This window comes from Natrix helvetica (assembly GCF_964273705.1).
Source record: "Natrix helvetica genome assembly, chromosome: 9".
Taxonomy (NCBI): domain Eukaryota; kingdom Metazoa; phylum Chordata; class Lepidosauria; order Squamata; family Natricidae; genus Natrix; species Natrix helvetica.
Window position 1 is genome coordinate 1,771,538 of NC_138560.1, and position 27,246 is coordinate 1,798,783.

Here is a 27,246-nt window from a genome sequence, read left to right on the forward strand (position 1 = left end):
CGGAACACTGTTCCCTTCCCATCAAAGGTGGTTCTTATTTTTCTACTTGCATTTTTTACATGCTTTCGAACTGCTAGGTTGGCAGAAGCTGGGACAAGTCACGGGAGCTCACTCCATTATAATAATAATAATAATAATAATAATAATATATTTATTTCTTAGCCGCACCCTCTCCCGAAGGACTCGGGGCGGCGTACAACGAAACATACGAAATAAATATTAATAAATTATGCGGCACTAGGGATTCGAACGGCCCAACTGTCGACATTTCTGATCGACAAGCTCAGCATCTTAGCCACTGAGCCACCGCGTCCCTAATGTGTACTTGTCCCTTTGGCTTTCCCTGCCTAGTTGTAAAACCTGGCTTTTCTCCATAGCGCTGCTTGGAGAGTACAAGGATTGGGTTAACACAGCCTGTTTGCCCATGGACTGAGTAGATTTTTCCCCTCTGGCCACGCCTCCTTTGCCTCTTCTGGCTCAGTTTTAAAAACTCAGTCCGCCCGATAGGACTAGTTTTGGGGAACCCTCAGCTTTGAGTAAATAGACTGGGTTCTCCAATAGTATTTTTAGAGTATTTTATGTGTCAATATTAAGTTGTTATTAGGATTTTTCCCCAGGTTTTATTATTTTGACTTTTTCTATTTTTTTTTTTTTACCAAGAAGAGGATTTACCTAACTAAGGCTGAGGCAGCGATCGGTTCCACAGCTGCTTAGTCGCAGCTGGGGGAACAAGCGAGGCCGCTTGTCCGGCGTCTGCTGGCGAGCGCAGGGAAGGACGGCAATCCCCGTGTTTCCCTGGTCGCTTTGGGAAGGAGGCTTTTAAAAAAGCCCTTGCCTTTCCAAACGGCGTCTTTTGCCGATCGGGAGAGCGGCGGCCATTTTGAAAAGTGCTGCTTTGGCGCGCTTTTCGGCTGCAGCCAATAGGAAGCGCCTGGACCTTAAGTGAGGCTTTTGGCGCGCAGAAGAGCCGGCGGCCATCTTTTTGGAGCATTTTACCCACCGGAAAGCAGCAGCAAGCAGCAGAGCCTCTCCGCCTCAAACAGACAGCCGCAGAGGATTGCGAGGGCTTGCCTGGGTCTCCAGCAAGCCTGAAGTTCCCCAGACACCTAAGGGGAAGCGGCAAGGAGTGTCCTGGTGCCTGATCCAGCCTCCCATCTGAGTCTGCAGACGCTTCTGGAGCCGTCGGGCCAGCGTCCACTGCCCTTCCCTCAGCAGCGACCTCTTCGACTCAAGATCAACCAAGGATGGCTGATGAAGGTTTGGAGCGAAGGGAGGAGCTGGCAGGGCCATCTGCAAAGCGCAGTAGGCCAGATCCCTCAGGCCAAGGGAGAAAGGGAAACAAGGGCGCTGGGGGGAAAGCTTCCCACTCTTCAGCTGGGAGCAAGGCCCCCAAAATTCAAGGGGACAAGGGGCAGGACTCCCTAAAGGACAAGTCTGCTAGGCCCCAGGTTCCCTCTGCACCCTTACCAAGTGAGGCTGGGCCAGTTCCTTCCCCACCCATCCCGAGGGAGATAGAGCAGGGGGAGGAGATGGGGGATAGATCCCCATCCTTCTGTGATAGGGATTCCATGTCAGGATCCCCTGCAGCCTCTCTGGGCTACCCAGGTTCTCCTAGCTCTTCAGTTAGGGAGGATATTCCCTCTTTTCAATGCTGTTTTCATGCAGAGGATCAGAGAGATCCTCCTAGGAGTGCCAGGGGACAGGCCTATGCCCAATCCAGGCCTGTAGAGGACAAGGGCCCAGCTATGTCAGCAGAGATGAGGGATCTCATCACGCAGGCTATTTCCCAGGGTGTGGTAGAAGCCATGAGGCTACAGGAAGGCAGGGGTGGCAAGGCCTCTAGGCCTGCTCGTCCCCTGGGGGAAAAGAGGACCAGAGTACTCGATTCCCCGGGCACTTCTATCACCACAGAGGTGTCTACATGGGAGGAGGAGGCTGCTGAGGAATTTGCTCTCTCGGAGGATGAGGATATGCCTCCAGACAAGCCCTCCTTCACAGGCCTCTTTAAGCCATCCTTATTCAAGTCAATCTTACACAAGGCCAGAGCCTCTACTGAGCTTGGTGCCAAACCTAAGGACAGGGAAGTCCCCTCTACTTCCCAGGACCTCATGGCAGGGCTGTTCAGCGAAACAACCCCTGACCCAGAACTGATACCAGTCCCTGACATGTTCATGGAAGTTATCCAGCGCCAATGGGCACAGCCAGGTACCCTGGCCAACCCCAGTGGCGCAGACAAATCAATGTACCCCCTAGAACCTAGACTGGAGGATGTATTGAAACCTCCAGAGGTGGATGCCCCTGTGGTCTCTCTGACCTCTAATTCTAATCTCCCGGCCGAGCTATTAGAAGGGTTAAAGGCAGAGGATAAGAGGGCAGAAAAGGCTTGTCTCAAAACGCACCAGGCGGCTGCCTGGGCGATCAAAACCTCCACCTCTGCCTCGTTCTTTACGAGGGCATCCCTATTATGGCTGCGCCAACTCAGATCTCAGCCCCCATCTGAAGCATCTCGTTGGCGACATGATCTTAACAAGATCATTACGGCTGTGGAATATGCCTCTGATGCATCCCTGCACGCAGCGAAATTCGCCTCCAGGGCACTAGCGTCCAACATCACTTCTCGCCGCCTGCTTTGGCTTCGGCACTGGCAGGCGGACATGAAGGCTAAGTGGAAGCTGGCTTCAGCTCCTTTCAAGGGAGAGAACCTCTTTGGGGATTCCCTAGAGAAATTCCTAATTGAGACAAAGGATAAGAGGAAGGTTCTTCCTTCCACCTTCAGGAAGCATGACAGGAAAGGTCAGGGCTCGTTCAGGAAACAGGCCTTTCGGGCACAGGAAGGTGGCCAGGCCTCTTCCTCTTCATATTCCTCCCAAAGACAGTTTAACCAGTCTTCTGACAGGTCCCAGGAACGAAACAACTTTTCTTCCAGGGGCAGACAATCCAATCAGGGGTCCTTTCGGAAGCCCTTTCGTGGGGGATCCCACAACCGTCAGTTTAGACGTGGGAAGTGACCGTCTGGGGTCTCCTCCCATCGGGGGCCGCCTGCAATTCTATGCAGACCGTTGGGAGGAAACAACCTCGGACAAGTGGGTATTAAATACCATCAGGAGGGGTCTAACCTTGGAGTTTCTATCCTCTCCTCCGCGGACCTTTGTTCGCTGCCCACTATCCAAGAACCCTGTAAAGAGGGCTCTCATGCAGGCAGAGATAGATCATCTTCTGCAGATCAACGCAATAGAGGCAGTTCCTCCAGAACAGGAAGGGAGGGGGTTCTATTCCATTCTCTTCCTGGTCCCCAAGAATTCAGGGGGGTGGAGGGCCATTTTAGATCTGAAGCGCCTGAACAGACATCTGGCCTACAAGCGCTTCAAAATGCAGTCTCTCCAGTCGATCCTAAGCTGCATGCGACAAGGGGATCTGCTCACCTCCATCGATCTCAAGGAGGCGTACCTGCATGTGCCCATCCATCCTGCACACAGGAAGTTCCTGCGCTTGTGTTACAACGGAAAGCACTTCCAATACAGGGCGCTTCCGTTCGGACTTTCTTCTGCACCCAGAACGTTCACGAAGCTTCTTGCAGCTGTGGCGGCCCACCTGCGCAAGCTTCCAGTCCGCCTGGAGTGCTATCTGGACGACATCATCATCCATTCAAGAACTCAGCAGCAAGCGGTGAGAGATGTAAACGTCACAGTTCACACCTTACAGGACCACGGGTTTTCCGTAAACATGGAAAAAAGCAACCTGACTCCTGCCACACGCATACAACATCTGGGCGCCATAATAGACTCGGTGTCTTGCCAGGTGTCCCTGTCTCCGGAAAGAATCCGCAACCTCAGGAGCAGAATCCGGTTGTGTCGCAGGAACAGGTCCTGGCAGGTAGTGCAGCTATCCCAACTGTTAGGGATCATGATTTCTTGTCTCAACATAGTTCCCTGGGCACGCCTTCATGCAAGGGAACTGCAATGGTTCTTACTTCCAATGCAAAGAGCAAAGATCAGCAACTCCACCAGGAAAGTTCGCATCCCACCAAGAGTGACTCGGTCTCTGAGTTGGTGGCAGTCTCGAGCAGTGGAGAAGGGTTGCCTATTCAGAGAACCCGACAGGATCGTGGTAACGACCGATGCCAGTCTCTACGGTTGGGGGGCGCATTGCCAAGGTCAGCTGGCGCAAGGCAGGTGGTCCAGCGCGGAGGCAGCCCGGAGCATCAATTGGCTAGAACTCAGGGCAGCCCGGCTTGCGCTGAAGAGGTTTGCAGAGCAGCTGAAGGGACACCACGTTCTGCTACTGACCGACAATGTGGCCACAAAGGCTCACGTGAACCGACAAGGAGGGACCCACTCCAAAAGACTCATGTCAGAGGCGGAGGCCATAGGACGATGGGCAGAGATCCACTTAGCGTCGCTGAGGGCGGATCACATCTCCGGAACCAGCAATGTGAGTGCGGATTGGTTGAGCCGTCAGACCATCGACAACTCGGAGTGGCAACTTCATCCGGACCTGTTCGCACAGGTGGTAAGGAGGTTTGGTCTCCCACAGGTCGACCTGTTTGCCTCGGCGGCAAACACACAGCTCCAGCGGTTCTTCTCCCGCTACAAGTCAGCACAAGCGGAGGGGACGGATGCCCTGAGGTCCAGCTGGCCTCCAGGGCTTCTATACGCGTTTCCGCCCCTCCCTCTGATCCCGCAGGTGATCTACAAGCTGCTGAAGGAGGGGGCGGAGCTCATTCTGGTGGCTCCACATTGGCCCAGGAGATCCTGGTTCGCGGACCTGGTAGATCTGTCTGTGGAGCAACCGTGGAGAATTCCTCCAGACCAGGTATCCTTGCGTCAAGGGGCCATCAACCATCCAGAGCCCCAATGGTTGCAGTTAGCCGTCTGGCACTTGAGGGGCAGCTCCTGAAGGACCAGAGCCTCTCAGACAACGTCATTAAAACCATCCAAGCTTCCAGACGTCCGGCCACTACTCGCATTTATGACGCGACTTGGGCTGCCTTTTCTTCCTGGTGCAGCAAACGGGACATTGACAGTGTGGAAGCGTCCATCCCTCAGTTATTGGACTTCCTGCAAGAGGGCTTGGACAAAGGACTAGCACCAGCCACTCTCAGGCGCCAGGTTGCTGCATTATCCACCATCTTAGCCAGACACCAACTTCAATCCCTGAGTCACCATCCTCAGGTCAAGAGCTTCTTGAAGGGGGCCTACAACATCCGACCCCAGGTGGTGCACAGGTACCCGACCTGGAACCTACCTTTTGTCCTGCAGGCATTGACAGCGGCTCCCTTCGAACCTTTGAGGAAGGTATCTCTTCGACATCTGACTCTTAAGACTGCCTTCCTCATAGCCATTACTTCAGCCAGAAGGGTATCTGAGATTGCGGCCTTCTCGGCCAAGGAAGAGCTGTGCATCATCCACCCAGACAGGGTCATCCTACGGTTAGACCCCGCCTTCATGCCGAAGGTGAATTCTCATTTTCACAGGTCTCAGGAGGTCATCCTCCCGAACTTCTGTCCCAGCCCTCAACACTCCAAGGAGCGCAGGTGGCACAAATTAGACGTGCGAAGGGCAGTCAGTATTTACCTGAAACGAACTAAGGATATCAGGCACTCCGAGGCCTTCTTTGTGTCTTTTCAACCAGGTTCCCTGGGTCGCAAGGTGTCGTCTTCAACCATAGGTCGGTGGCTGCGAGCTTGCATTAAGATGACATATGACCTTCAGGGCAAGCCGGTTCCACCTCGTGTAACGGCACATTCCACCAGAAGTGCGGCCACGACCGCGGCCTGGGCGACTCAAGCATCTATTCTGGACATTTGCAGAGCAGCCACGTGGGCGTCTCCCACGGCTTTCATTAGAAACTACAAGATCGATTCCTTTGCCTCTGCCGAAGCCTCCTTTGGCCGTAGAGTATTACAGCAGGTTATTGAGGCTCCGGACAAGGTCACTTCTTCCCGCCCTGGGACACAATAGCTTGGGCATGTCCCAATCCTTGTACTCTCCAAGCAGCGCTATGGAGAATGACCGTTGTCTTACCTGAACGGTCGTTCTCATGGCGCTGCGGAGAGTACAAGACCCACCCAGGGTGATTGTTTAGCACCGAGATTGTATCTTTGCACAGGTGTGAGCTGAGAACGTCTTCGTCGGACAAGACCTCGTTTTTAAAACTGAGCCAGAAGAGGCAAAGGAGGCGTGGCCAGAGGGGAAAAATCTACTCAGTCCATGGGCAAACAGGCTGTGTTAACCCAATCCTTGTACTCTCCGCAGCGCCATGAGAACGACCGTTCAGGTAAGACAACGGTCATTCTCCACCTTGAGTTGGATAATAAGGCCCAGGGTTCACGTCTTCCAAGACTTGAACCCCAGCTGGCTGAGGAATTCTGGGAGCTGAAGTCCACACAAGTCTTAAAGTGGGCCAAAAGCATGAATCCCACCCCCTCCGTTTGCCTGCAAGGAGAGTTTTCCCTATTGCTGGAGGAAAGTGGCTGAACTCCTTTGAGGTTTCCTTCTCTAAAAAACACCCCAGGAAGCACCAGAAGGATAACTGAGATGCTTTATTGAGAAGGCAGAAACCCCCCTTTCCCCTTCTCCCACTGCCCCCACCCCCACCCCCGGCCATTCCCCCCCTCCCCATCAGCTCTCCATCTTCTCCTCTTCCTCAGTGCTGGACTTGGAAGGCGCTGCTGGTGCCTCCTCCAAAGGGCCGGTTGAGCCGCCCTCTGCCGCTTGGCTGTCCTTGGCCGGCTCTTCTGGGGCAGGGGTGGGCTGGGCCGGGACCGGGGTCTTGCTGGAGGACCCCTCGTCTGAGCTGCTGCTGCTGCTGCCACTGCCTGCTTCCTTGCTGAGCAGCTCCTGCAGGAAGGTGACATGACACCCGTCAAGAGTCAAAACTGGACACGGGAAAAACCATTGGAAGCCAAGCGGGGGATTTCAGGGAAATGTGTTTTGAACTAAATAGGAATCCGAGGAAGGAACCTGGTTTTGGGCTGGGAAACGATGCGATGACGGCACCCAGAATTGGAGTCAAAGGGACAATTTGTTTTCACTGAGGACAGCAAGAATTCAGTCTATGCAATTAAAAGAACCACTTTGGTCTAGTGGTTGAGGCCGTGATGGAGAACCTATGGCACGCATGCCAGAGTCCTCTCTGTGGGCACATGTGCTGTTGCCAGCTGCTCTTCTGGTTTCTGCTCTTCTGGCCAGCTGGTCTTTGCAGGCGACAAAGGGGCTGAAAACAACCTGAAAAACGGCACAAAAAGCGGCCAGAAAATGACCTGGAAAACAGTTCAAAAAGGGCCTGAAAATGGCCCCAAAAAAGAGCCTGTAAACCGCCTGAAAATGGCCCCAAAATTGGCCAAAAACAGCCAAAAAACAGGCATCTGTGCGCTGACCAGCTGGTCTTTGAGTTCTAGTCCCCACCTTAGCCGTGAAAGCCAGCTGGGGGACTTGGGCCAATCGCTCTTGGTCTCTCGGCCCAACATACCTGACAAGGTTGTTGGGGGGGGGGGGGGGTAAAAGAGGAGGAGGAAGACGTCTTGATTATGCTTGACTTATGTGTAGAAATAACAAACAAGCGCGAACTAAAAAGCATAAATAAATCCAAAAATCCAAAAGAGAGGGGTACCTTGGTGGGCCAGGGTCCTTCTAAGCTGGAGTCCAGCAGGGAGCTCTCCCCCCCAAAGCTCTCCTCCTCCTCCTGCATGCTGATGAAGATGGTGGGGGTCTCGGCTTCGGGCACGTCTTCCGGGAGGTCCACCAATTCCTCAGCAGGCGGGGGGGTGGGGGGGCCGGCCGGGCGAGCCTGCTGAAGCTGCTTCAGCTTCTGCTCCTCCTCCAGCTGCCGCTTCAGGGCCTTCTCCTGGGCCAGGCGCAGCGCCATCATGTCCTGGGACACCCGGGGCAGCAGAGGCTGGGGCTCCGCTTCCTCCTGGGGATCCAGAAAGGTTCGGTTTTAGGATCCGCTCAAGAATCCAGCCAGGATGGGCCCAGCAGGCCTGAGCGATTCAGGTGGTTTAAGAGCCCTGCTGGCTGGTTAGAATGGAACTGCAGGGAGTCCTCGACTTACAACAGTGATCAAAGTTACAACGGCAGCAAACAAAGTGACTTATGGCTGGTTTTCACACTTAACGCCCATGGCCGTGGTCATGCGATCGAAACTCAGGCGCTTGGCTACGGGTTCACATTTAGGACGGTCGCAGTGTCCTGAGGTCACGTGATTTGCTTTGGTGACCTCCTGACGAGCAAAGTCCATGGGGAAGCCCGATGCGCCTTAACAACCATGTCGCTAACTTGACAATTGCAATGCTTTGCTTAACAACCGGGGCGAGAAAGGTCATAAAATGAGGCAAAACTCAATTAAGAAATGAATCACTTAGCAACGCAAATTTGGGGCTCAATTGCAGTCATTAAGTCCAGGACTGCCTGCATTGCAGGCTGACTCTGCCCACTGCCAGGAGTTCAATCCTGACCAGCTCAAGGTTGGCTCAGCCTTCTGTCCTCCTGAGGTCAATAAAATGAGGTCCCAGATTGCTGGGGGCAAGAGGCTGACTCTGCAAACCACTTAGAGAGGGTCATAAAGGACTACAAAGCAGTATATAAGTCTAAGGGCTATTGCTAGTTTAATCCCAACGGCACCTCCATTTGTGAGGCTGAGCATGTCCCATGCTCGGCCATCGCTTTTCTCCGGTACAAGGAGTCTCCAACCTTGGCAAGACTTGTGGACTTCAACTCCCAGAACTCTTGGCTTGCTGGGTGGGGAATTCTGGGAGGCGAAGTACGTAAGTCTAAAAGTTGTCAAATTTGGGGAACTCTGCTCTAGTTGGATCAACTGCTTTCACCTGAAAAACATCCCGAAATATGTACATTTAACAGCAGCAAACAAAGAATTGCATCAAACTGTAGGTTGATCGGTCTCTAGGAGCTTCTCCAGCACCCAAGTAAATGGAATTAAATATACAAAAAAGATCTGGAAGAAAATGTTTGGGATCAAGAAAAAAAATGGCTTAAATGGCAGGAAAATATATAGGAAATCCTTTTCCAAAAGCCTGTTCTGGTAATTCTTTAGCTCATGTGGACAGAGTCCTTTAAGGTCCAAAAAGCTCTAAATCCTTTAAGGTTTTGCTTCTGTCCTTTGCCAAAGTTTGGCTTTCAAACCAAAGCCAAACTGAGTCTTTTCCTGGGGCAGTTCCCCCACAATTCCCCCTTCGCTTTCTGCCAAACTCTTGCCCCCTGCCGTTGCCACCCAGTGCAATCCACCTGGGCCCAGTGCAATAATTCAACCCCCGCCCCCCAATCTCAATCCGTCCTCCCAGCACTGACCTCCCTCTCTCTTCTCAGGGTCTTCATTCTGGGTGGAGCAGGGCCCCTGCCTTCCTCCGGGGGCTGAAGTTCTTTGCCTTCCGTTTCCTGTTTGTTGGTGGCTTCCAGAATGGCCATGGTGGAATTGGGGACGTGGGCTTGCTGGGGGTAAGAAGGACACCGCGTCAACTGGCAGGACTGAAGGCAGCCAAATGGAAGTTAGTTACATATCAAAGACTCCCAAACACAAATGCAAGATTATTCTGGGTTCGGCTTTTCAATTAACATCTCAGCATAGATCCACTTTTGCTGAATGCCTAATTCCCATTCCGCTGTCTTAGGCCTAAAGATACTTACCCATATGGTAAGGTAAAGGTTCCCCTCGCACATATATGCTAGTCTTTCCCGACTCTAGGGGGCGCTGCTCATCTCCGTTTCAAAGCCGGAGAGCCAGCGCTGTCCGGAGACGTCTCCGTGGTCCTGTGGCCGGCATGACTCAATGGCAAAGGCGCATGGAACGCTGTTCCCTTTCCACCAAAGGTGGTCCCTCTTTTTCTACTTGCATTTTTTATGTTTTTGAACTGCTAGGTTGGCAGAAGCTGGGACAAGTCACGGGAGCTCACTCCGTTACATGGTGCTAGGGATTCGAACCACTGATCTTTCTGACCAACAAGCTCAGCGTCCTAGCCCTTGAGCCAACGTATCCCTATCCATATAGTGTGGGTGTGTGGGTGTGTGTGGGTGTGTTACTACTACTATTTTTGTCATCTTTCCTATTACCTTCCCCTATTGGTATCTCTGATTATCACTTTGTTGTTTTTCATGTACACTGAGAGCTTCTGCACGGTAAACAAGTTCATTGTGTTATTGGCCAATAATTGTAATTCTAACTCTAACTCTCATTCTGACCCAGCAACTTCATTTGAGGAGAGATGTTTTTGAAGCAAAGAGGGCAAATGGCCTCCCAGGTGCAGAGGGATAAATTCTGGGAATGTACTCGGTCTTCCTCATACAGGTGATTCCCTTACCTGATGGGGGGTGAAGGAGCGGACGTGAGCGAGCAGAGGCTCCCTCAGCTCTGGGCACTTTTCAAAGACGGCACTGAGCTGCTGTGGGGGTAACTGGAGGATGACCTGGAAGGACTGGGGCTTCGTGCGCTGGCAGCATTTGATGAAGCCCTCCCAGACTTTGGGATACTTCCACACCTGGGGAAGAAGCAGAGTTCAAAAACGGGGCTGAGCAATTGGAATCACCCATCCATCCAATTCATTCATTCATTCGTTCATCAAATGTATCGGTCTCCCATCTTATCACAGGGTAACTCTGGGCACTTTACACTATTAAAAAATAAAACTATATCAATAGCACAACATTATGAAAAGGCAACGTACCATAGCTAAAAGATGGGTGGGAGGGAATAAGATGAGGGGGGGGGATATCTGATATTAACCTTTAAGGCAGCCCCAACACGAAGCCTCTCCTTTGGAGCCCCAGGATCTTCAGGGAAGGGAGCCACACCGCCCTAAAAACCCCAACTGGTCTTCGGGAGAAGAATGGCCTTTGGCCCTCCAGGCAGCCCTTGCCTTAGCACCCTCGGCTGACTCCCCATTCAAAGTTACAACAGCACTGGGGAAAAAGGGACTTATGTCCAGCTCTCACGCTTACGACCATCGCAGCATCCCCACGCTCACGGGAGCAAACTCCGGGGTCTTGGCCACCCACTCTCGCAAGGGTTGCCCATCTCCTGGGACTGCCCCCTGCAAGATGCCCCGGGAGCTCCGGACAAACCAAATCCAGTCGTTTCAGAATTCGCTTCAGGGCTGCCTTGCTTGGAGGTTTGGGGCTGTGCAGTGGCTGCAAATGAAGGACTTCCCTGTAGGGTGGAAACCCAGTTTCTGAAGGGCCCCGACTCACCTGCTTCAAGATGAGGCGTGAAAGGATGTTCATGACGAAGCCGCCCAGGCGGGGGTACATGGTCAGGGACTGGATGACCGTGCGCATGAGGAGCATGGGCAGGGGGCTCTGCTCCATCAGCTGCTGCATCACCACGGCCAGCACCTCCGAGGTGTAGACGTTGTGCTCGGCAAAGCACAGGTTGGTCGCTGCGGGCAGGGAAGAAAAGAAACGGCTCCAGGAAATCAGGAGGAGGGTGCAAAAGGGCCCCCCCTGCGCGTGTCCCAAACGGCCCCCCCAAGAAACAGGAGCCCCAACTGGGAGCTGAAGTGATCTTAGATTATTCTGGTATCTGTCGAGCGTGGGAAATCGGAAACCCAGACAAGTGAAGGTAAAGGTTTATTGCAAACTTGAACTCTGGACAAGAGCCTGCATGGCCCAAGCCAATCGGTGCAGGTAAGAGCCCAAGGAATCCAAAGTGGGCTGGACTTAGGTCTCATGTGGGCCTGAAGGGACTCTTCCCTCCCTCGGGCTCAGCCTGCTCATCTACAGCACTGCTTCCCAAATCTTCAGCTGTGATAACAATTCCAGCCTCTTCAATCGGGACCGCTTTCTCTGGAATGGGACGGGGTTTCCTGCCTGAGCAGTCCTCCCAGGTCCCTTCCAGCTCTGTTATTCTGGTTGGATGCCTGGCAAGGCAAGAGGCTACACAGGTTGGTGCATTTCCTTGAGAGGGCAGCAACCCAAAACCCGGAGCCGCCACAATGCCAGAACTCCAAGGCTCACGTACACCATGTACACGACCGGATATAATGGTGGCCTCGGAGCCTCCCTTCCAATCCACCTTCGAGTAAGTCGGGACACTCAGTACGGCCTTTGGCGTTCTGGGAGTTGTAGCACCCACCCAGGTGCCCCTTTTAAGGGGACCATGTCCCCCTCCTGACCTGGTGGAAGGCGAGCAGAAGCCCAGAGGCAACCGACCTTTGATGATGGACTTCATGTCACACTTGGTGGAATCGATGTTGTGAAGCGCGATCAGCAGCTCCCCGGGATTGAGGGGGGAAACGGTGGAATTTCCTTCGCCTGTTGAAAGGACAGCGAGAGAAATTAGCCCACAGATTCTCCAGACACGTCCACAACCGACCAGAGGACGAAGCTGCTGGGCTCACTTGTTCGCTTTGACAGAGCTACTCAAGTCCTCCTCCTCCTCCATCGCTCCCTTTCCCCACCTTGGCCTTCCATCCCTCGTTGCAAGGGCAAAAGGTTGGGCGTTTGGTCCTTACCATGCTGTGTTCCCAGGAGCCGGTTAAACACTTCCTTCACCACGATGGGATTCAGCTTGATGAGTTTGGGCAAAGCTTGGATCACCTCTTTCTGGAAAGAGACCGGGGGGGTGGGGGGGAGGGGGGGGGAGGGGAAGGTGTGAGAGAGAGAGAGAGAGAGCGAATGGGCCGTGGTGAGCCCTGCCTTTTTCTCTCTTCTTCTGTCAGTCTTCGGAGGGCCTTGGCTTCTCTGCTACGTCCTCACGGGACAGAGAAGTACCGGCCCCGATCCCCTACACCAGGGGTGTCCAAACTTGGGAACTTTAAGACTTGTGGACCACAAGTCTTAAAGTTCCCAAGTTTGGACACCCCTGCCCTACACAGTGAAATAAGACACTAGCAGAGAATACAGATAGTCCTCGACTTACAACGGTTCATTTAGTGACCGTTTGAAGTTACAATGGCACTGAAAAAAGCGACAGGACTGTTTTTCACACTTACGACCGTTGCAGCATCCCTATGGTCACATGATTAAATTTGGACACTTGGCAGCTGCCTCATATTTATGACGGTGGCAGTGTCCTGGAGTCATCTTTTGTGACCTTTTCAGAAGCCAAGGCAATGGGGAAGCCGGATTCGCTTAACAACCATGTGACTTAACAGCTGCGGTCATTCCCCTAACAACCGTGGCACAAAGAGTCGTAAAACAGAGCGAAATTTATTGAACAAAAGTTTCACTTGGGCGCAAAAATCTGGGGCTCCGTCATGGCCGTAAGTCAAGGACTCCTTGTAATGCACCTTAAGGTGGCCGCAAAGGGCACAACAAAAAACAAAAAATTGTGATTTGACGTTCATGCCTCATTTTACTGCAAGAGCGAGAGAGAGTCGGAAGTCAATGTTTTTTTCTTTTCTTGGCCTCCCTCCCTTCTCTTCCCCCTCTTCCTCCCCACCGTTTTCCTATTTACTTTTGTATTTTGTATCTTATAATTCAAGAAAGAGCGTTACAGCAGGAGGAAGGCAACGGGTACCTTTTCCAAGCCGTTGAGAACCGGGATGAGGAATCGGACATCCGGGAGCCTCTTGTTGTAGAGATCTCGAACTCGTTTCACCAGCTCTGGAGATGGAGGAACTGCAGAGGGAGAAAGAAGCATGGTGGCCTTGAGTAGCCGGGGAGCCCAAAGGGCCAGCAGACAGCCCCGCCCAACAGGCCCCCTGGCAAAGCCCTACCTTTATCGGTCAGGCTGTGGAGGCAACGGGTGACCAGAGTCTCAGCTCCTTTGGGGCAATTCTTCACCAGCTTCAGCAGCTCCTGAGAATTCATGCCCATCCCACGGATCTGGAGATTGGGAAGCATAAGCCATGGGGAAGGAGAAGGGAAGGAGAGCCCTTTTGCCCCGAAGGGGGGAGAGAGGGATGGCTGACTCACCGGCTGCTCGATCACCCTGAGGATGGTCCTCTTGATGTCCGCAATGGCCTCCGTGTAGACAGACGCCAACTCATGGATGAGCTTGTGGTTCTGGGGGAGGAGGGCCAAGTAGAGGTAGAGGCAGTGCTTGATGGTCTCCTCGGTCCAGGGGGCGGCCACCTCTGCAAGGGAAAGGAAGGTTGGAAAGGGAAAGGCTAGGTAGCCATCACTGGGGAGACAAGAGGGAGGGAGGCTGTCAGGGAACGCCTGTAAGAGAAGAGCTGTGGGGGGGGGGGGGGGGCAGCATCAAATGCATCATCAGCCTAGAATCGTTCCCACAAATGCTCTAAACCAGGGGTGTCCAAACTTGGCAACTTTAAGACTTGTGGACTTCAACTCCCAGAATTCTGGGAGTTGAAGTCCACAAGTCTTAAAGTTGCCAAGTTTGGACACCCCTGCTCTAAACCCAGCCCTTCTTGAATGCCCTTGACCTGCATTTGGCCCCCGTCTAGGGTCAACGGAGTTGAAGAGGGGTTGGGTCTAAAAACTGTTCGTGGGAATGTAGTGATTCTAGGCTCATGACACGCTTAACTCTGCCCTCGGCTCTGCCTGCTTTTTCTCCTACCACCCCCAGCCAAGGAGAGGGCAGGCCGCAAGTGCGGAATTAGGCCCGAGTCCTGGTGTGGCTGCAAGAGATCCGGAACTGACCCCCCCCTCCCCTCCTTACGTTCCATAGACCCTCATCTCTCTGTGTGAAGGCAGACAGCATGGAGAGATTCCTGTATCATAGGCAGAATGAAATCAAGTAGTGAGCTTGGGCTTTCCCTGTGTAGATCTGGTTACTTGTGCCCATTGGAAGACCCTCCTTGTTGGGACCAGTTACCTGTATCTTTATCAGCGCCAAAGAGAACGGAAGGGGGGTTGGGGTGGACCAGCAGCTGCAGGTAATTCAGGGCAAATTTCTCCACATATTCCCGCAGGTGGTCCTTCTCGTACATCCGCTTAATGAAGAGGAGGGCCTGCTGGCGAACCTGAGACAGAAGAACGGCCAGTCCTGGTCACTTTCAACTCCAACAAAAACCACCCAGAGGTTTTCTTCTATTTATCTTATTTATAGCTCACTGTATTTATTTATTTTTACAAATAACTCAAGGCGGTGAACATCTCCCATGCGCCTTCCTATTTTCTCCACAACAACCCTATGAGGTTGTTAAGTGAGTTCCCCCCCCCTTTTATGACCTTACTCATCCATTGTTCAGTAAACGACTGCAGTTGTTAAATTAGTAACATGGTCGTTAAGTGAACTCTGCTTTCCCCACTGGCTTTGCTTTGGGACATTTCAACCATCATAAATGTGAGTCAGTGGCCAAGTGTCCGAATTCTCATCATGTGACTATGGGGGACACTGCAACGGTCGTAAGTATGAACAATGGTCCTACCTCACTTTTTTCAGTGCTGTTGTAACTGTGAACACTAAATGAACTGCTGTTAAGTCGAGGGCTACCTGTATTGGAAAATGAGCTCTACCTGAGATATTTTGGCCCAAGCGCTGACTGTCCCAGAGCAGAAGACTCACCTTGTCCTTCTCGTGGGAGCTGAGGTCCAAGAGAACGTGCAGGTACTCGAACTGCCTGGACGGGCGCTTAAAGATCAGATCGCGGAGGGTCGACATGCCCAAATATGTCCGGCTCTTCCAGCCCAGAAGGAAAACCCCCAGGATGCGTTCCGGTCCAAAGACGGAAGGAAAAAAAAATCCCATGAATATTGTTAGTACGTTTAAAAATATTAATTTCCCCAACTTATGCTCTCTATATAGGGCCATATCTATCTAGCTGTCTCATCCCAGACAACTGAAGTCCAACCTGTGGACTTCAACTCCCAGAACTCCTGAGGCAGCCATCCATGTCTAGCTCAGGGATTCTGGGAGTTGAAGTCCACAGGTCGCAAAGGGCCCACAGTTGCCCACCCTTACGGTCTGGGAGACGCACCTCATCTTCGCAATACTTGCGTATGACTTCCAGGGCGCTCTCTGTGATCAGGGGGGCTTCCAGAACCACCTTGGTGAAGATCCTGCAAGAGGCACGAGGGAAGGAAACCCAGGGAGGGTCAGGAATTTAGAGTGGACAATCAGGAGAAGATAAAAATAAGTCCGGCTTCCACTGGAACAAGATGAGCTGCACCGTTTCAGCCAGGAAAAGTTGATTTACAAACCTCTCGATTAAAAAAAAGGATGCCAGAGGAAGCAGGGTTTTAAATTATTTATATGGATATCATTTTTTAAAAAAGTTTTTTATTTTTCCATTTTCATAAGATATAACCAGATGTATAACTATTACATAGCCAACATCATATTGTATTATTAAATGTTTACATCAATTCACCTTACCATCAACTCCCCAAAACCATTACTGGCTCTTCTGCTCTCCCTACACCATATTTGTACCTTTATCCATCCCTTTCTTCTCTCTCTCTCCTCCCCCTCCCTCCCTCCTTTCTCTTCCCTCCTCCCTCTCCTCTGTCATCCTTCTCTTCTCCCCTTCCCCTTCCTCTCTATATGGGTATCATTTTGACTGGGAGCCTTTCAAAATCATTTCCCAAAGACATTTTATCAGAGGAGGCGAAGCAACCTGAAGCCCCCTCTGCAAACAATTCTTCTCCCTTCAAAATAATTCTAAGACGAGGAGGAAAAACGAGGAAAGCCAGTTTAGTCTTGGGGTGAAGGCACCAAGTTAGAAAGTGGAAGACGGTGAGTTCTAGTGCCACCTCTTAGGCCTGAAAGCCAGCTGGGTAACATTGGCTCAACCACCAGGAGACTGGGAGTTCTAGTCCCACCTTAGCCAGGAAAGCCAGATGGGTGGCTTTGGGCCAGTGCGTCTCTCTCAGCCCAAATCACCTCACAGGGTTGTTGTGGCTGTGGGGAAAACAGGAGGAGGAAGGCGGGTGGGGCATGTTCGCCCCTTTTGAGTTATTTGTAAAAATAATAAAGGCGGGATACCAAGGAAGAAATTCAGCTGATTTTTGTGCCAGTTTCCAAATCAACACTTTCAACCGGAGAGATTTAAGACTACTACTGATAACTGGGAAGTAAAAGACGAGGGTCCCTCCCAAACAAGACAGAGAGGGGCTTTCTAGCCCCGATTCCTGCCCCCATCCAGCTTGCCGGCTCTGCCTGGCCCAGGACTCACCCATCCTTCTGGTCGGGCTTCTCCTGCAGGCCGGAGAGGAGGCCGATGAGACACTCGTCGTAGTTGTTGAGGGAGCCGGTGGGGTACTGGCTCAGGTAACCGTTGTACTCCTGGTAGAGCCAGGCAAAGGCCAGGTCCAGCCGGTTGCGGATGTCGTCCAGCACAAAGGCCAAGATCTCCTGCTTCAGAGGGACCTCAAACTGGGTCACCAGAGAGGAGAGGATCTTCACCCGGTCCTGCGGGAGGGAAGTCTGGGCTCAGGCCAATGGCTTGCCCACAGTGGCCCCCTTGCACCTTTCCAGCTTGCACAGGGTGTGTGCGTGTGTGTGTGTGAGGGAGTGGCAGGGGCACATACACAGCTCTATGCGCAGGTCCTCCACTCACTCAAACGGAGCTGTGCACGCAAGGAGAGGACGCTTGGCCTTGCGCGCGGGGCTCATCTCACAGGAGCAGTAGTCTCCTTGGCGCACGTGTGCAAAGCTCTGCTCCTACGAGCGGAGGGCGCTGGCCGTGGGCACAAAGCTCCATTCGCCCATGCTCCTCTGCTGCTCGCGTGAGTGGAACTTCATGCGCAGGTGGCGCTTTCCCATCTCTCCCACGGCCCGGTTTCAAACAGGCCACGGCCCGGTAGTGGCCCGGTGCCTGTGGCTTGGGGAGCGCTGACTTACGTGGGCCGCCCCACTGTAAGCCACGGCCTTCTCGGAGCGCAGGATCCGCTTGACCGCGGCCAGTTTGAGCTTGTCCTTCTGGGTGTCTGTGAGAGGCTTGATCACGTCGTTCAGGCGGAAGATCTTCTTGCGGCCACTAGCACCTGCCAGCCTGGAACACAAGCACAGCGAGGCTGGCGTTGGAGGGGTGGGAGGCCTGGCGGGGGAGAGGGAGGAGGCGGCTTCCCCCAAATGCAGGGGGTTTCCGCTAGTAGCTTGTCATACGGGTAGTCGTACAACTGTCCATTTAGTGCAGGGGTGTCCAAACTTGGGAACTTTAAGACTTGTGGACTTCAACTCCCAGAATTTCCCAGCCAGCTCTGCTCAATCAAATCTATCTTATCTATCTTATCTATCTATCTATCTATCTATCATCTATCTATCTTATCTATTTATCTATCTATCTATCATCATCATTATCTATCTATCTATCTATCTATCTATCTATCTATCTATCATCTATCTATCTATCTATCTATCTATCTATCTATCTATCTATCTATCTATCTATCTACCTATCCCATCTATCCATCCATCTTCCATATATTCCCATCTCAAGCCCTTGACTCTGGGCTGCTTATAATTCTAAAACTAAAAACACAAATAAAAGACCCAAAATAAATGCACGGAGGAGCTGAGAGACTTGGCCGGTGACCCCTAAGGCCCAGAGGGAGGGCCCTGAGCACCGTCAGCATCACAGGCATGGGAGCCCAGCCAGGGTTTTTAAGGCCTTAGGAGAAGCCCACAAAGGTTGAGCCCCTGCTCATTTCTCAGGCCAGGACCTCCCCCCCCCCCCTTATGCCGGTCTCCTGTCCCTCGGGAAGACCACCTGTTGTGTTGTCTATTGCCGAGTCTCTCGGATCCCGTCCTGCAGGGCTCACCTTGGCTGGGTGGAAGGAATGATGGGTTCCGGGCGCCGCTTGGCCTGCAGGATCTCCGTGGAGGGAGAAGCTGGGCTCGCAGCTCCCACCACCGAGATGGCCTGGCCGAGGTTAAGGGTGGAAAGGCGTCGCTTGATCAAGACCCCTTCCGGCTTGGGTACCTTCTCTCCTTTGACGGCTTCCTTGGCCTGTTTGATCTGCTCCACTCCTGCCAGGGAAAGTGGGAGAGTTAACAGCTGACTGGTGGCAACCCCATTCCCCTGAAGGGATTACAGCTGGACTTCAACTCCCAGAATCCCCCAGCCGGTGTGACCCCCTTCCCCGGATCACGTGACCTCAGGGCACCGTTGAGTCAGCTGTCAAGCATCCAAATGCAAATCACGTGACCCTGGGGATCCTGGAATGGCCGTGAGGTGTGGAAAACGGTCATACGTCCCTTTCTCCAGTGCCGTTGTGACTTTGAGCGGTTGTTAAACGAAGGGCTGGAGGAGGGGACCGCCTGTCACTCACAGAGTCCCTACAATTCCCTCCCTGCCCGGACTGCTGGCAGCCACGCGGCTCCTCCGAGGCTCCCTGGGCAGAGCTACCTGGCCCCAGGCCCCCTGCGGTCATCTGGGTCGCCATCAGACGCGCCAAGTGCTTGATCTGGACTTCGGTCCCAGCAGATTCCACCGGCGTGTATGTGGCTTGGAAGGAGGCCGGCATGTTCTCTGGGAGGTACACCATGCTGATGAGCACCTGCGGGAGGGAAGCATGGAGAGAAGAGGCAGAAGGCCAAGAAAAATGGGAGGAAAAGGGATGGGTTGAGGTAAGAAGAGAGAACCTTGATTGTCCCTTTTCTATACAGGGAATCCTCCATTTACAACCAAAACCTGTGCTCTTAGGTTACATTTGTTAAACGAGTTTTGCCCCATTTTACGGCATATCTTGCCACAGCTGTTAAGTGAATCGTATCAATTAATAAATTAGTAACGGTTGTTAAGTGAGTCTGGCTTCCCCATTGACTTGGCTTGTCAGAAGGTTGCCAACGGGGAATGACCGGAATCCCCGTCATAAATATGAACCAGTTGCCTTCAAGATACTGTAGGGCACAAAGCTATTAAATGTAATACCCTGTAGTATCCATCTAGTATATTTAAACAATCTTTTAAATTTGCCAAACGGCTTTCTCCCCAAACGCCACAACTAAAGCGAGAAGCGCATCAATCCAACAGCAGCCGAGGGACAAGCGTTGGTTCTGGTTCTAGAACAAGATGCTTCAACCAATCCCCTTTTCAGGGTAGGATGGCTGGCTGGGGAATTCTGGGAGCTGAACCCCTCAAGCCTTAAAGCTGCCACCGTTGGAGAGCCCTGCTCTAAAGCAGAGTCCTCGGCTTCTTTGACACCAAGCATTTTTCTCACAGAAAAACAAGGAGCTGGTTCAGCAACTAAACCCCCCAAAATACCCACCAAGTTGGCCACGTTATCCGGAGTCAAAAGAGGCTGCAGAAACTCGGCTGTGATGTCTATATCTGACTGCGTGATGCTCTGAATGGAGGGCTTGGGGCTGGGCACCGCCCCCTGCTCCATGTCTTTGTCCTCGTCATCCTCCTCAAGGGGGGGCTCTGCAAGCAGGAGGAGAAGTTGGCTCAACCAGGCTCAACGTCATCCGTCTCCGGCGAAAGAGAACGACACCCCCCCCTACACCTGCAAGGCCCCCAGGCCCTCTCAAAGACCGCTCACCCATCTTCATTTTTTTCAACGTGGGGTCGCTCTCGTCCCGAGGGCGTTTGCGTAGCTCCTTCAGATTAGGCATATTGCGGGTGATTTCAGCCTGCGGGGTGCCCAGGTCCATCAGCAGGGTGGTGATCTGGGCCTGGAACTCGACGGAGGCCGGGTGCTTCAGGACGCTAAGCAAGTGCAGCTTGAGGTTCTTGCGGACGCTGCTCACCTGGGACTTGGCCAGCGTGGGAGGGAGGTTGGCTGACGGGAGGACAGAACATTAAGCAGGTGAGGCATCCAGAGATGGGACGGACGCCCCCAGGTTTCCCTCCCAGGAGAAATAGGCTGGGGGAAGAGAACTAGAGGAGGAACTGTTGATAAGGTCACAAGGCCAATCAATCAATCGTCAGGCCTGCAGCCATGTTCCTTTTAGGATCTTTGGCCTGCCCTACTTTCTCTTATTTTACTATGCTGTTTCATTAGTGGGGAATTGGGAGGGGGAATAGTAAGGAGCAGAATGTGTTGTTGTCAAAATAAAAAAAATCCTTCCTAGAAGCCCAAGGTCATCCTTTGTCTCTGCACCTCTGAGCCTGGCCGGAACTGGGTGGGTGGAACTGCCAGCGTGGCAGTGGGAGATTGGACCATGGGATGATGGGAGCAAGATCATGAACTTTCAACTGGGTGGGGAAAAACGGGAAGCTTTCAGATTCGGGTTTCCCACAGATGTGCCAACATGTCTCTCTTAATAAATTGGAACTTAGGGCAATACTTTGCCTTGGACTCTGATTTAATTGTGGATGATATTTGGAACTCTGACATCAATACTACTACGACTACTACTAGAAGAGAAACAGGGACTTCTAGTTCTACCTCCATAGACCCTCTTTGGAGCTGGCTAAGAGAGCCAATGAATACAATCACCTTAAATGTACCTAAAAGAGCCAAGTATCAGCCTGCAGCTTAAATTGATGAAGAGGCCATAATAACAATGACCTGAAGAACCAAAGAATGTCCCATTTTATGACCTTTCTTGCCACACACTTGTTAAGTGCATCGCCACAGTTGTAACAATGATCTGAAGAACCGAAGAATGGCTACTTTCTCAGAGGACACCACATTGTATCCTAGTACGTATATCGATAGTCCTGGATTTACAACCAAAAGTGAGCGCAGAATTTCTGTTGCTAAGGGATACAGTGGTTTTGTCCCACTTTATGACCTTCCTTGCCACACAGTTGCTACGTGCATCACGGCAGTTGTTCAGTTAGTAACACAGGTTGTTGAGGAGGAATTTCCTAACGGTGAGAACAATGAAGCAGTGGAAGGACTTGTCTCCAGAGGTTGTGGTTGCTCCAACGATGCAGCTTTTTAAGAAGAGGTTGGACACCCATTTGTCTAAAACGGTCTCCTGCTTGAGCAGGGGGTTGGACTAGAAGACCTCTGAGGTCCCTTCCAACTCTTACTATTCTACGTTCTAGATCCCTTGAAGTGTACAGCCAAGCTGCTGATGCAGTGACTCTGGCGGGCTTACCATGCAGGGTCTCGTAGGCCTGGATCACCTCCGACATGAACATCGGCCGCTGTCGGGCGATGGAGGCCAGGGAGCCCAGGGCTGCTGTCAGGTTGATGCTGGAGATGGCTGGGTGTACCATGAACTTCAGGAGCTGCTCGAGGGCTGCCTTCCCTTCCTCCCATAGGGCATCTGGGGGTTGGCGGTGGGGAAAGAGGGGCACTTAGGAGAAATCAACTTATAAACTGTTGCCTGTCAGGCCCCAAGAACCCAGGAGGAGCCCTAGGGACTCCTTAAGCAGACGTCTTTATTCTTCCACGCCTGTAGACAGAATCTTGCCACACTAAAGCAGTCTGCTACCTCCCCAAGCCGATACTTAGGGAACTGTTAGGGGGGAGCGGTCTTCACTCTCTTTCTCTCACACACCAACTCTCTCCTCTGGAATGCAGCCCCTCCCGCCTGGGAATCCGGCCCACCACATTCCATCACACTATGCATTATTCCGCTGATTAACTCTGTACCCTGCTTTTCCTAAAGCAGCACCTGTACCACCACACTCTCCACCAATGGGATTTCCACAATAACCCAGGCAGGTAGGTGAGGCTGAAAGCAACGGGTCCCAAAGTCCTCCTGTGGACTTCCAAATGTCAGAGAGTACTGTACTTTTCAGAGTATAAGACGTACCTTTTTGCCACAAAAAAGAGGCTGAAAATCTGAGTGCATCTTATACACTGAATACAGCATTTTTTTAAACGAAAATGGCCGTGCATAGCTTGTAGGAGGCTTTCAGAGATCTCCTGGGAGCTGGGGAGGGCAGAAATGAGCGAAAAATAGGCCATTTTTTGCTCAATTTTACCCCACCCCCACCCCAGCCTCCAGGAGCACTCTATAAGCTTCCTAATGCCCTTTTTTGAAAAAAAAAAACGGGACTTTTTGAGAGGTTTGCAGAGTGCAAAAACTTTTTTTTAAAAATTTGCCTCTTCAAAACCTTGGTGTGTCTTATACTCCCAAAAATACGGTATTTCAATCTGTCTCTTCCCCTCCGTCTCAACTTTAGCAACTTTCATATGTGGGGACTTCAATTCTCAGAATTCCCACACATCTCAAAGTTGTCCAGGTTGAAAAACATTAATTGTCCACACCTATCCAGGGGCGGGCAATTCATTTTCTCAAGAGGCCATATGAGAAACTGAGATTGTGATGGAGGGTCACCACAACTGTGCCACTGGGGGCTCCTTACTGTATTTGATGTACGTGTGGTCCGTGGGAACCCGGTCGAGGCTGATGTCGTTCTCGTGTCGCTTGGGCACCTCCGATTCCGGCATGCGGGGCGAGAGGGTGATGATCAGCCCCTCCACGAACTTGATGGCGTGAGTGCGGATCCCGTCGTTGTCGGAGTCCAGCAACTGGATGATTTCGTTGGACATGGCCGAGACCATCTCCCAGCAGGCTTCCTGCATCTCGTTGATCACCCTGGACTTCACCATCCACTGGGCAGCAAAAGAAAAGGGGAAGGAAGTCCGTGAGCAGCGCCGCACACTAGTCAGACCAATTTAAGGGGGCACAGGTAGAGAAAGGCTGCTTGCTCCAATCCTTTGCCCTCGTGCCCACCCCCTACTTCCCACCCAGGGTTTTTCTGTCCTGTTCACTTGGGTCCATCCCGTTTCTCTAGGATGGTGCAAATCTCAGGTTGCACTTTTCATTTCAAGAAGTGAGGATGATGTCGGGAAAACTCCCAGTCAAATTGGAAGGAAGGGTCAAGTGAGGCTCTAGCTTGGCATCCTTGCACAGCTTCGAGCCTTATCTGGTCGTTCCCAGGGAAAAGCAAGCAGTCTGGGGAGATTCTTGTAACTTAGGCGGGAGACAATAAAGTCGCTGACTTTTGTTATTCACAAGTGGCTCTGCTTGCTTGCCTGCCACTGACGATGAGCAGACAAGAGACTTTGGCCCCTGGGGAGCAGCTCACCTGCAGGGCCACCTTATACAGCTGGGTCATGGCCAGGATGGCCTTCTTCACCACGTTGACGTTCTCATCCCTCAGCAGCATGTTCAGGTTGGCAATGAGCTTGAGCAACAGCTCTGTGTCCCGTTTGCTGAAAAGAACAAATGCAAAAACGGGAATGAATCAAAAGAGGACGAGCCAACGGTCTATAAATACGGCTGCCACAGAAATAAAAGGAAGCACTTCAGGAACCAGGTTGAATTGGCCTGTCGCTCCCTCGGAAGCATGAGGCTCAAAATGTCAGATTCTCCTGCCTTTTCAAAATGGCTAAAGCAGGGGTCTCCAAACTTGGTAGCTTTTAAGACGTCTGGACTTCAACTCCCAGAATTCCTCAGCCGGCCATGCTGAAAGTCGTCCTCCTGCCTTTTAGTGAACTTTTAATGCTCAATTTTAACTATCTTTGCCTTTACATTTTGATGTTCCATTTTGATGTTTTGAATTGTACCCCACCCAGAGTCCCTCTGGAAGGGAGAGCTGGGTGGTTTCTAAATGTGACAAATACATAAATAAATGAAAAGGACACTGTGGACTTACCAGGCTTCCTCTATGAACCCAATTACAAATTTCCGCACCTCGACAGACTTATCTGCCTGGAAAGCGATGATTTCCTAAAACAGAAATGGGGAAGGATTTGCTTTCATGGTTGTTTGGCCTTTCGGTCCCGTCCCCCCCCCCCCCCCCCCCCCCAGAAAACACAACTCATTGTGAGCCAAGTTGGAACGGAGCTCAAGTAACAGACAGGAAGGAGGAAGATTAAGAGCTGAGTCCAGTTCTAGCAGCCACCATTTCCCCACCAGTCGGTTATTCTGGTTGACACAAATTAACAGAATAACAGAGTTGAAAAGGGCCTTGGAGGTCTTCTAGTCCAACCCTCTGCCAAACAGGAGGCCCTAAACCCTTTGAGACAAACTGATGTACAATCTCTTCTTCAAACCCTCCAGGGGTGGAGCTTATGGGCAGGAAGAACCACAAAGCAGATACTGGGGAGAAAAAGATATTCCTATGAAGATTCCCAGCCAACTCACATCCAGGAAGTTATCCAGCAAGGTAGGGTCCTTGTTTATAATCAATTCCTGGACCTAGGGAAAAGGGGGAACAAAAAGAAAATGAAGAACAATACAGGCAAGCAAGAAGGAAAAGCTGGAAGAATCCTCCTGGCGCATCATGAAACTCCTGGAATACTCCTGTGTGCCAGCCACAAGCCACACTGATGGGAGCAAACGCCCTCCTGTACAAAGGTTGTGGGAAAAGTCCAGGGAGGAGATACAGACTCCAGAGACCTTAATAATTTGCTGGAGATTAATTCATTTAGCTCACGGATGCAAAAATGGCTCTGACATACGGATTTGCCTATGATTTTAATTCTCTAATACAGCATTTCTCAACTTTTAAGACGTGTGGACTTCAACTCCTAGAATGCTGGCTGGGGAATTCAGGGAGTTGAAAGTCCACACATCTTAAAAGTTGCCAAGATTGAAACAACACAGCTCTAATAAGTTAACGGAAATTACATGGTAGAAGTAATTCTCAACTGACGGCCACAATTTGAGTCCATTGGGCTATTCAAATACCTAGAAACTAAATTGGAGGAGGTTAGGCCATCGGCTCCCCCAACGGTGTTTCAACCAGCTAGCCAGAGAGGGGACCATTTAACTAAAGAAAACCTGGGTTCAAATTCAAGAAAAGGAAAAAGTGACTTACTTGTTTAAGGATCGTGATTTTAGACTCGTTGACTATTAAGGCAGCTTGATTCAGCAAATCTACAACCTGGTTATTTAAAAATAATAATCTAAAATCAGTATCAGGAACAAAGAGAAAATGCAGAGAAGTCTATTATATGTATGGGAAATTAGTGGGTGTAATAAATCCTAATAATTGATGTGAAAGAGATTGAATGGAAAAAGAGTTTGATTTTTTTTTTAAAAAAAAACATGATTTACTTTCTTGCAAATGTAACACTCCATGATTGAAAGAACAAATTACAGAGGAGGGGGTAGGCATTTGACCCGTGGACTTCAACTCCCAGAATTCTAGCTGACAGGAATTCTGGGAGTTGAAGTCCACAGGTTATTAAAGGGGGCTTTATTTGCCGACCTCTGCTATAGAGGAAGATGGGAAGAAATGGCAAAGATGGGAACTCCCAACTGGTTTTAAGACGATGGTCCAGCCTGAACTCATATCATGGCAACGTTCAAGCTTCATATCCTGGCAGCCTTACTTTCTCTGACGTGGTCATGGTGTCGATCTCTGCCATTTCCTCTCCCGAAAAGAACTGGGAGGCAATGCTCATCCGTAAAAGGCCAGGGTCTCCCACCCCACTTGTGTTCGCCATGGCTTCCCACCCTCGATCAGGTCGACCACAGACAAAATCCAGCCGAGAAAACCGAGACCTGGGAATAAAAGCAGAGGGCATCAGTTTAAAAGGCAAGCTAGGAAGAAACTAATGGAAATTGAGAGAGCAACTTGCAAAGGTCCCATCCTGGAGGAGTTTCTGAACTTCTACAAAGTTAATAGGTATGGACTTCAACTCCCAGAATCCCCCAAACTGCCCAGGATTCCCCAGCCAGTTGGGGAATTTGCTGAGGTTGAGAAACGCTGGTCTAAAAACAGATTTAACAAATGGGTAGTGATGATTCCTCCTGCAGGAGCTGCTCCATCCAAACGCTCTGGGTCTTGTGGCGCTGAGTCCCACAGGGTCACGCACACTGGTGCTGGATGAGCCCCTGAAAGGCAGATTGTTTTGGAGGGCGGCTTCCGCTTTTCACACTGGCTAGGGATGAGAGGGGCACATGCTGGTTGGGGATGATGGAAGTATACACTGGCTGGGGATGATGGGGTCAAGTTGGCTGGAGATGAAGGGGATACAAGGCTGGCTGGGGTTGATGGGGACACAAGTTAAATGGGGATGAAGGGGGGCTGGCTAGGGATGATGGGGGGGGCGATACAAGGCTGGCTGGGGATGATGGGGGTACGAGTCCAGCATCTCCCAAAGGCCAATTGCTGAGCGTCCGGGGGCAGCCATCTCGCTCTAAGAGCCCCCCAAACGTCCAGCCTTCGCAGACCCCCGACCCCCCACCAAGATGACCTCCCCGTCCCTGGGGGGGGGCTCTGACACCCCAACGGGCCCCTTCCGTTTCCATGACAACCGCTAGGCTTCTTTCAGCGCGACCTCCTCTTACCAGCAGAGCCGAGCAGCGCCTTTTCTTCGCCTCAGTGAGCGAAAACTAATTTCTGGGGCTTTCTCTCCCCCCACTCCCCTTTTATTTATTTTTCAGCCAAGCTTCCGCAAGACCCTCCAGTCGGCAAACGCAAATCCCCCTCGCCTTGAGTAATGCGCCGCCGCGCATGCGCGAAGAGCAAGGCCTCTTGGGTAGCGTAGTTTGCTTCGGACGCCCCTCCAAAGGCGGGCCTGGCTG

General features: G+C 51.7%; 1 protein-coding gene across 1 annotated transcript; it reads right to left on the reverse strand.

The window, feature by feature from the left end:
- Positions 1-6,560: 6,560 nt before the first annotated feature.
- SYMPK (symplekin scaffold protein) lies at positions 6,561-27,242 on the reverse strand. Its single transcript, XM_081961501.1, has 27 exons — positions 27,010-27,242; positions 26,049-26,220; positions 25,532-25,597; positions 24,856-24,909; positions 24,365-24,438; positions 23,795-23,921; positions 23,069-23,318; positions 21,850-22,020; positions 20,340-20,579; positions 20,067-20,221; positions 19,205-19,355; positions 18,618-18,825; positions 17,698-17,848; positions 17,030-17,265; positions 15,833-15,914; positions 15,421-15,534; positions 14,728-14,875; positions 13,866-14,026; positions 13,667-13,775; positions 13,468-13,568; positions 12,461-12,551; positions 12,159-12,260; positions 11,199-11,386; positions 10,313-10,489; positions 9,306-9,446; positions 7,612-7,914; positions 6,561-6,839 (listed from the first exon to the last, which is right to left on the reverse strand). The coding sequence occupies exons 2-27, from the start codon at positions 26,160-26,162 to the stop codon at positions 6,621-6,623; spliced, it is 3,933 nt and encodes a 1,310-aa protein (XP_081817627.1). The 5' UTR covers positions 26,163-26,220; positions 27,010-27,242; the 3' UTR covers positions 6,561-6,620.
- Between the last annotated feature and the right edge of the window lie 4 nt (positions 27,243-27,246).

Coding starts and splice junctions, on each gene's coding strand:
- SYMPK (XM_081961501.1), bottom strand. CDS start 26,162: ATGGCGAACACAAGTGGGGTGGGAGACCCTGGCCTTTTACGGATGAGC. Junction 22,021..23,068: donor CCACACGTACATCAAATACA/GTAAGGAGCCCC, acceptor GCCAACCCCCAG/ATGCCCTATGGGAGGAAGGG. Junction 7,915..9,305: donor CCCTGAGAAGAGAGAGGGAG/GTCAGTGCTGGG, acceptor CTGGATCCCCAG/GAGGAAGCGGAGCCCCAGCC.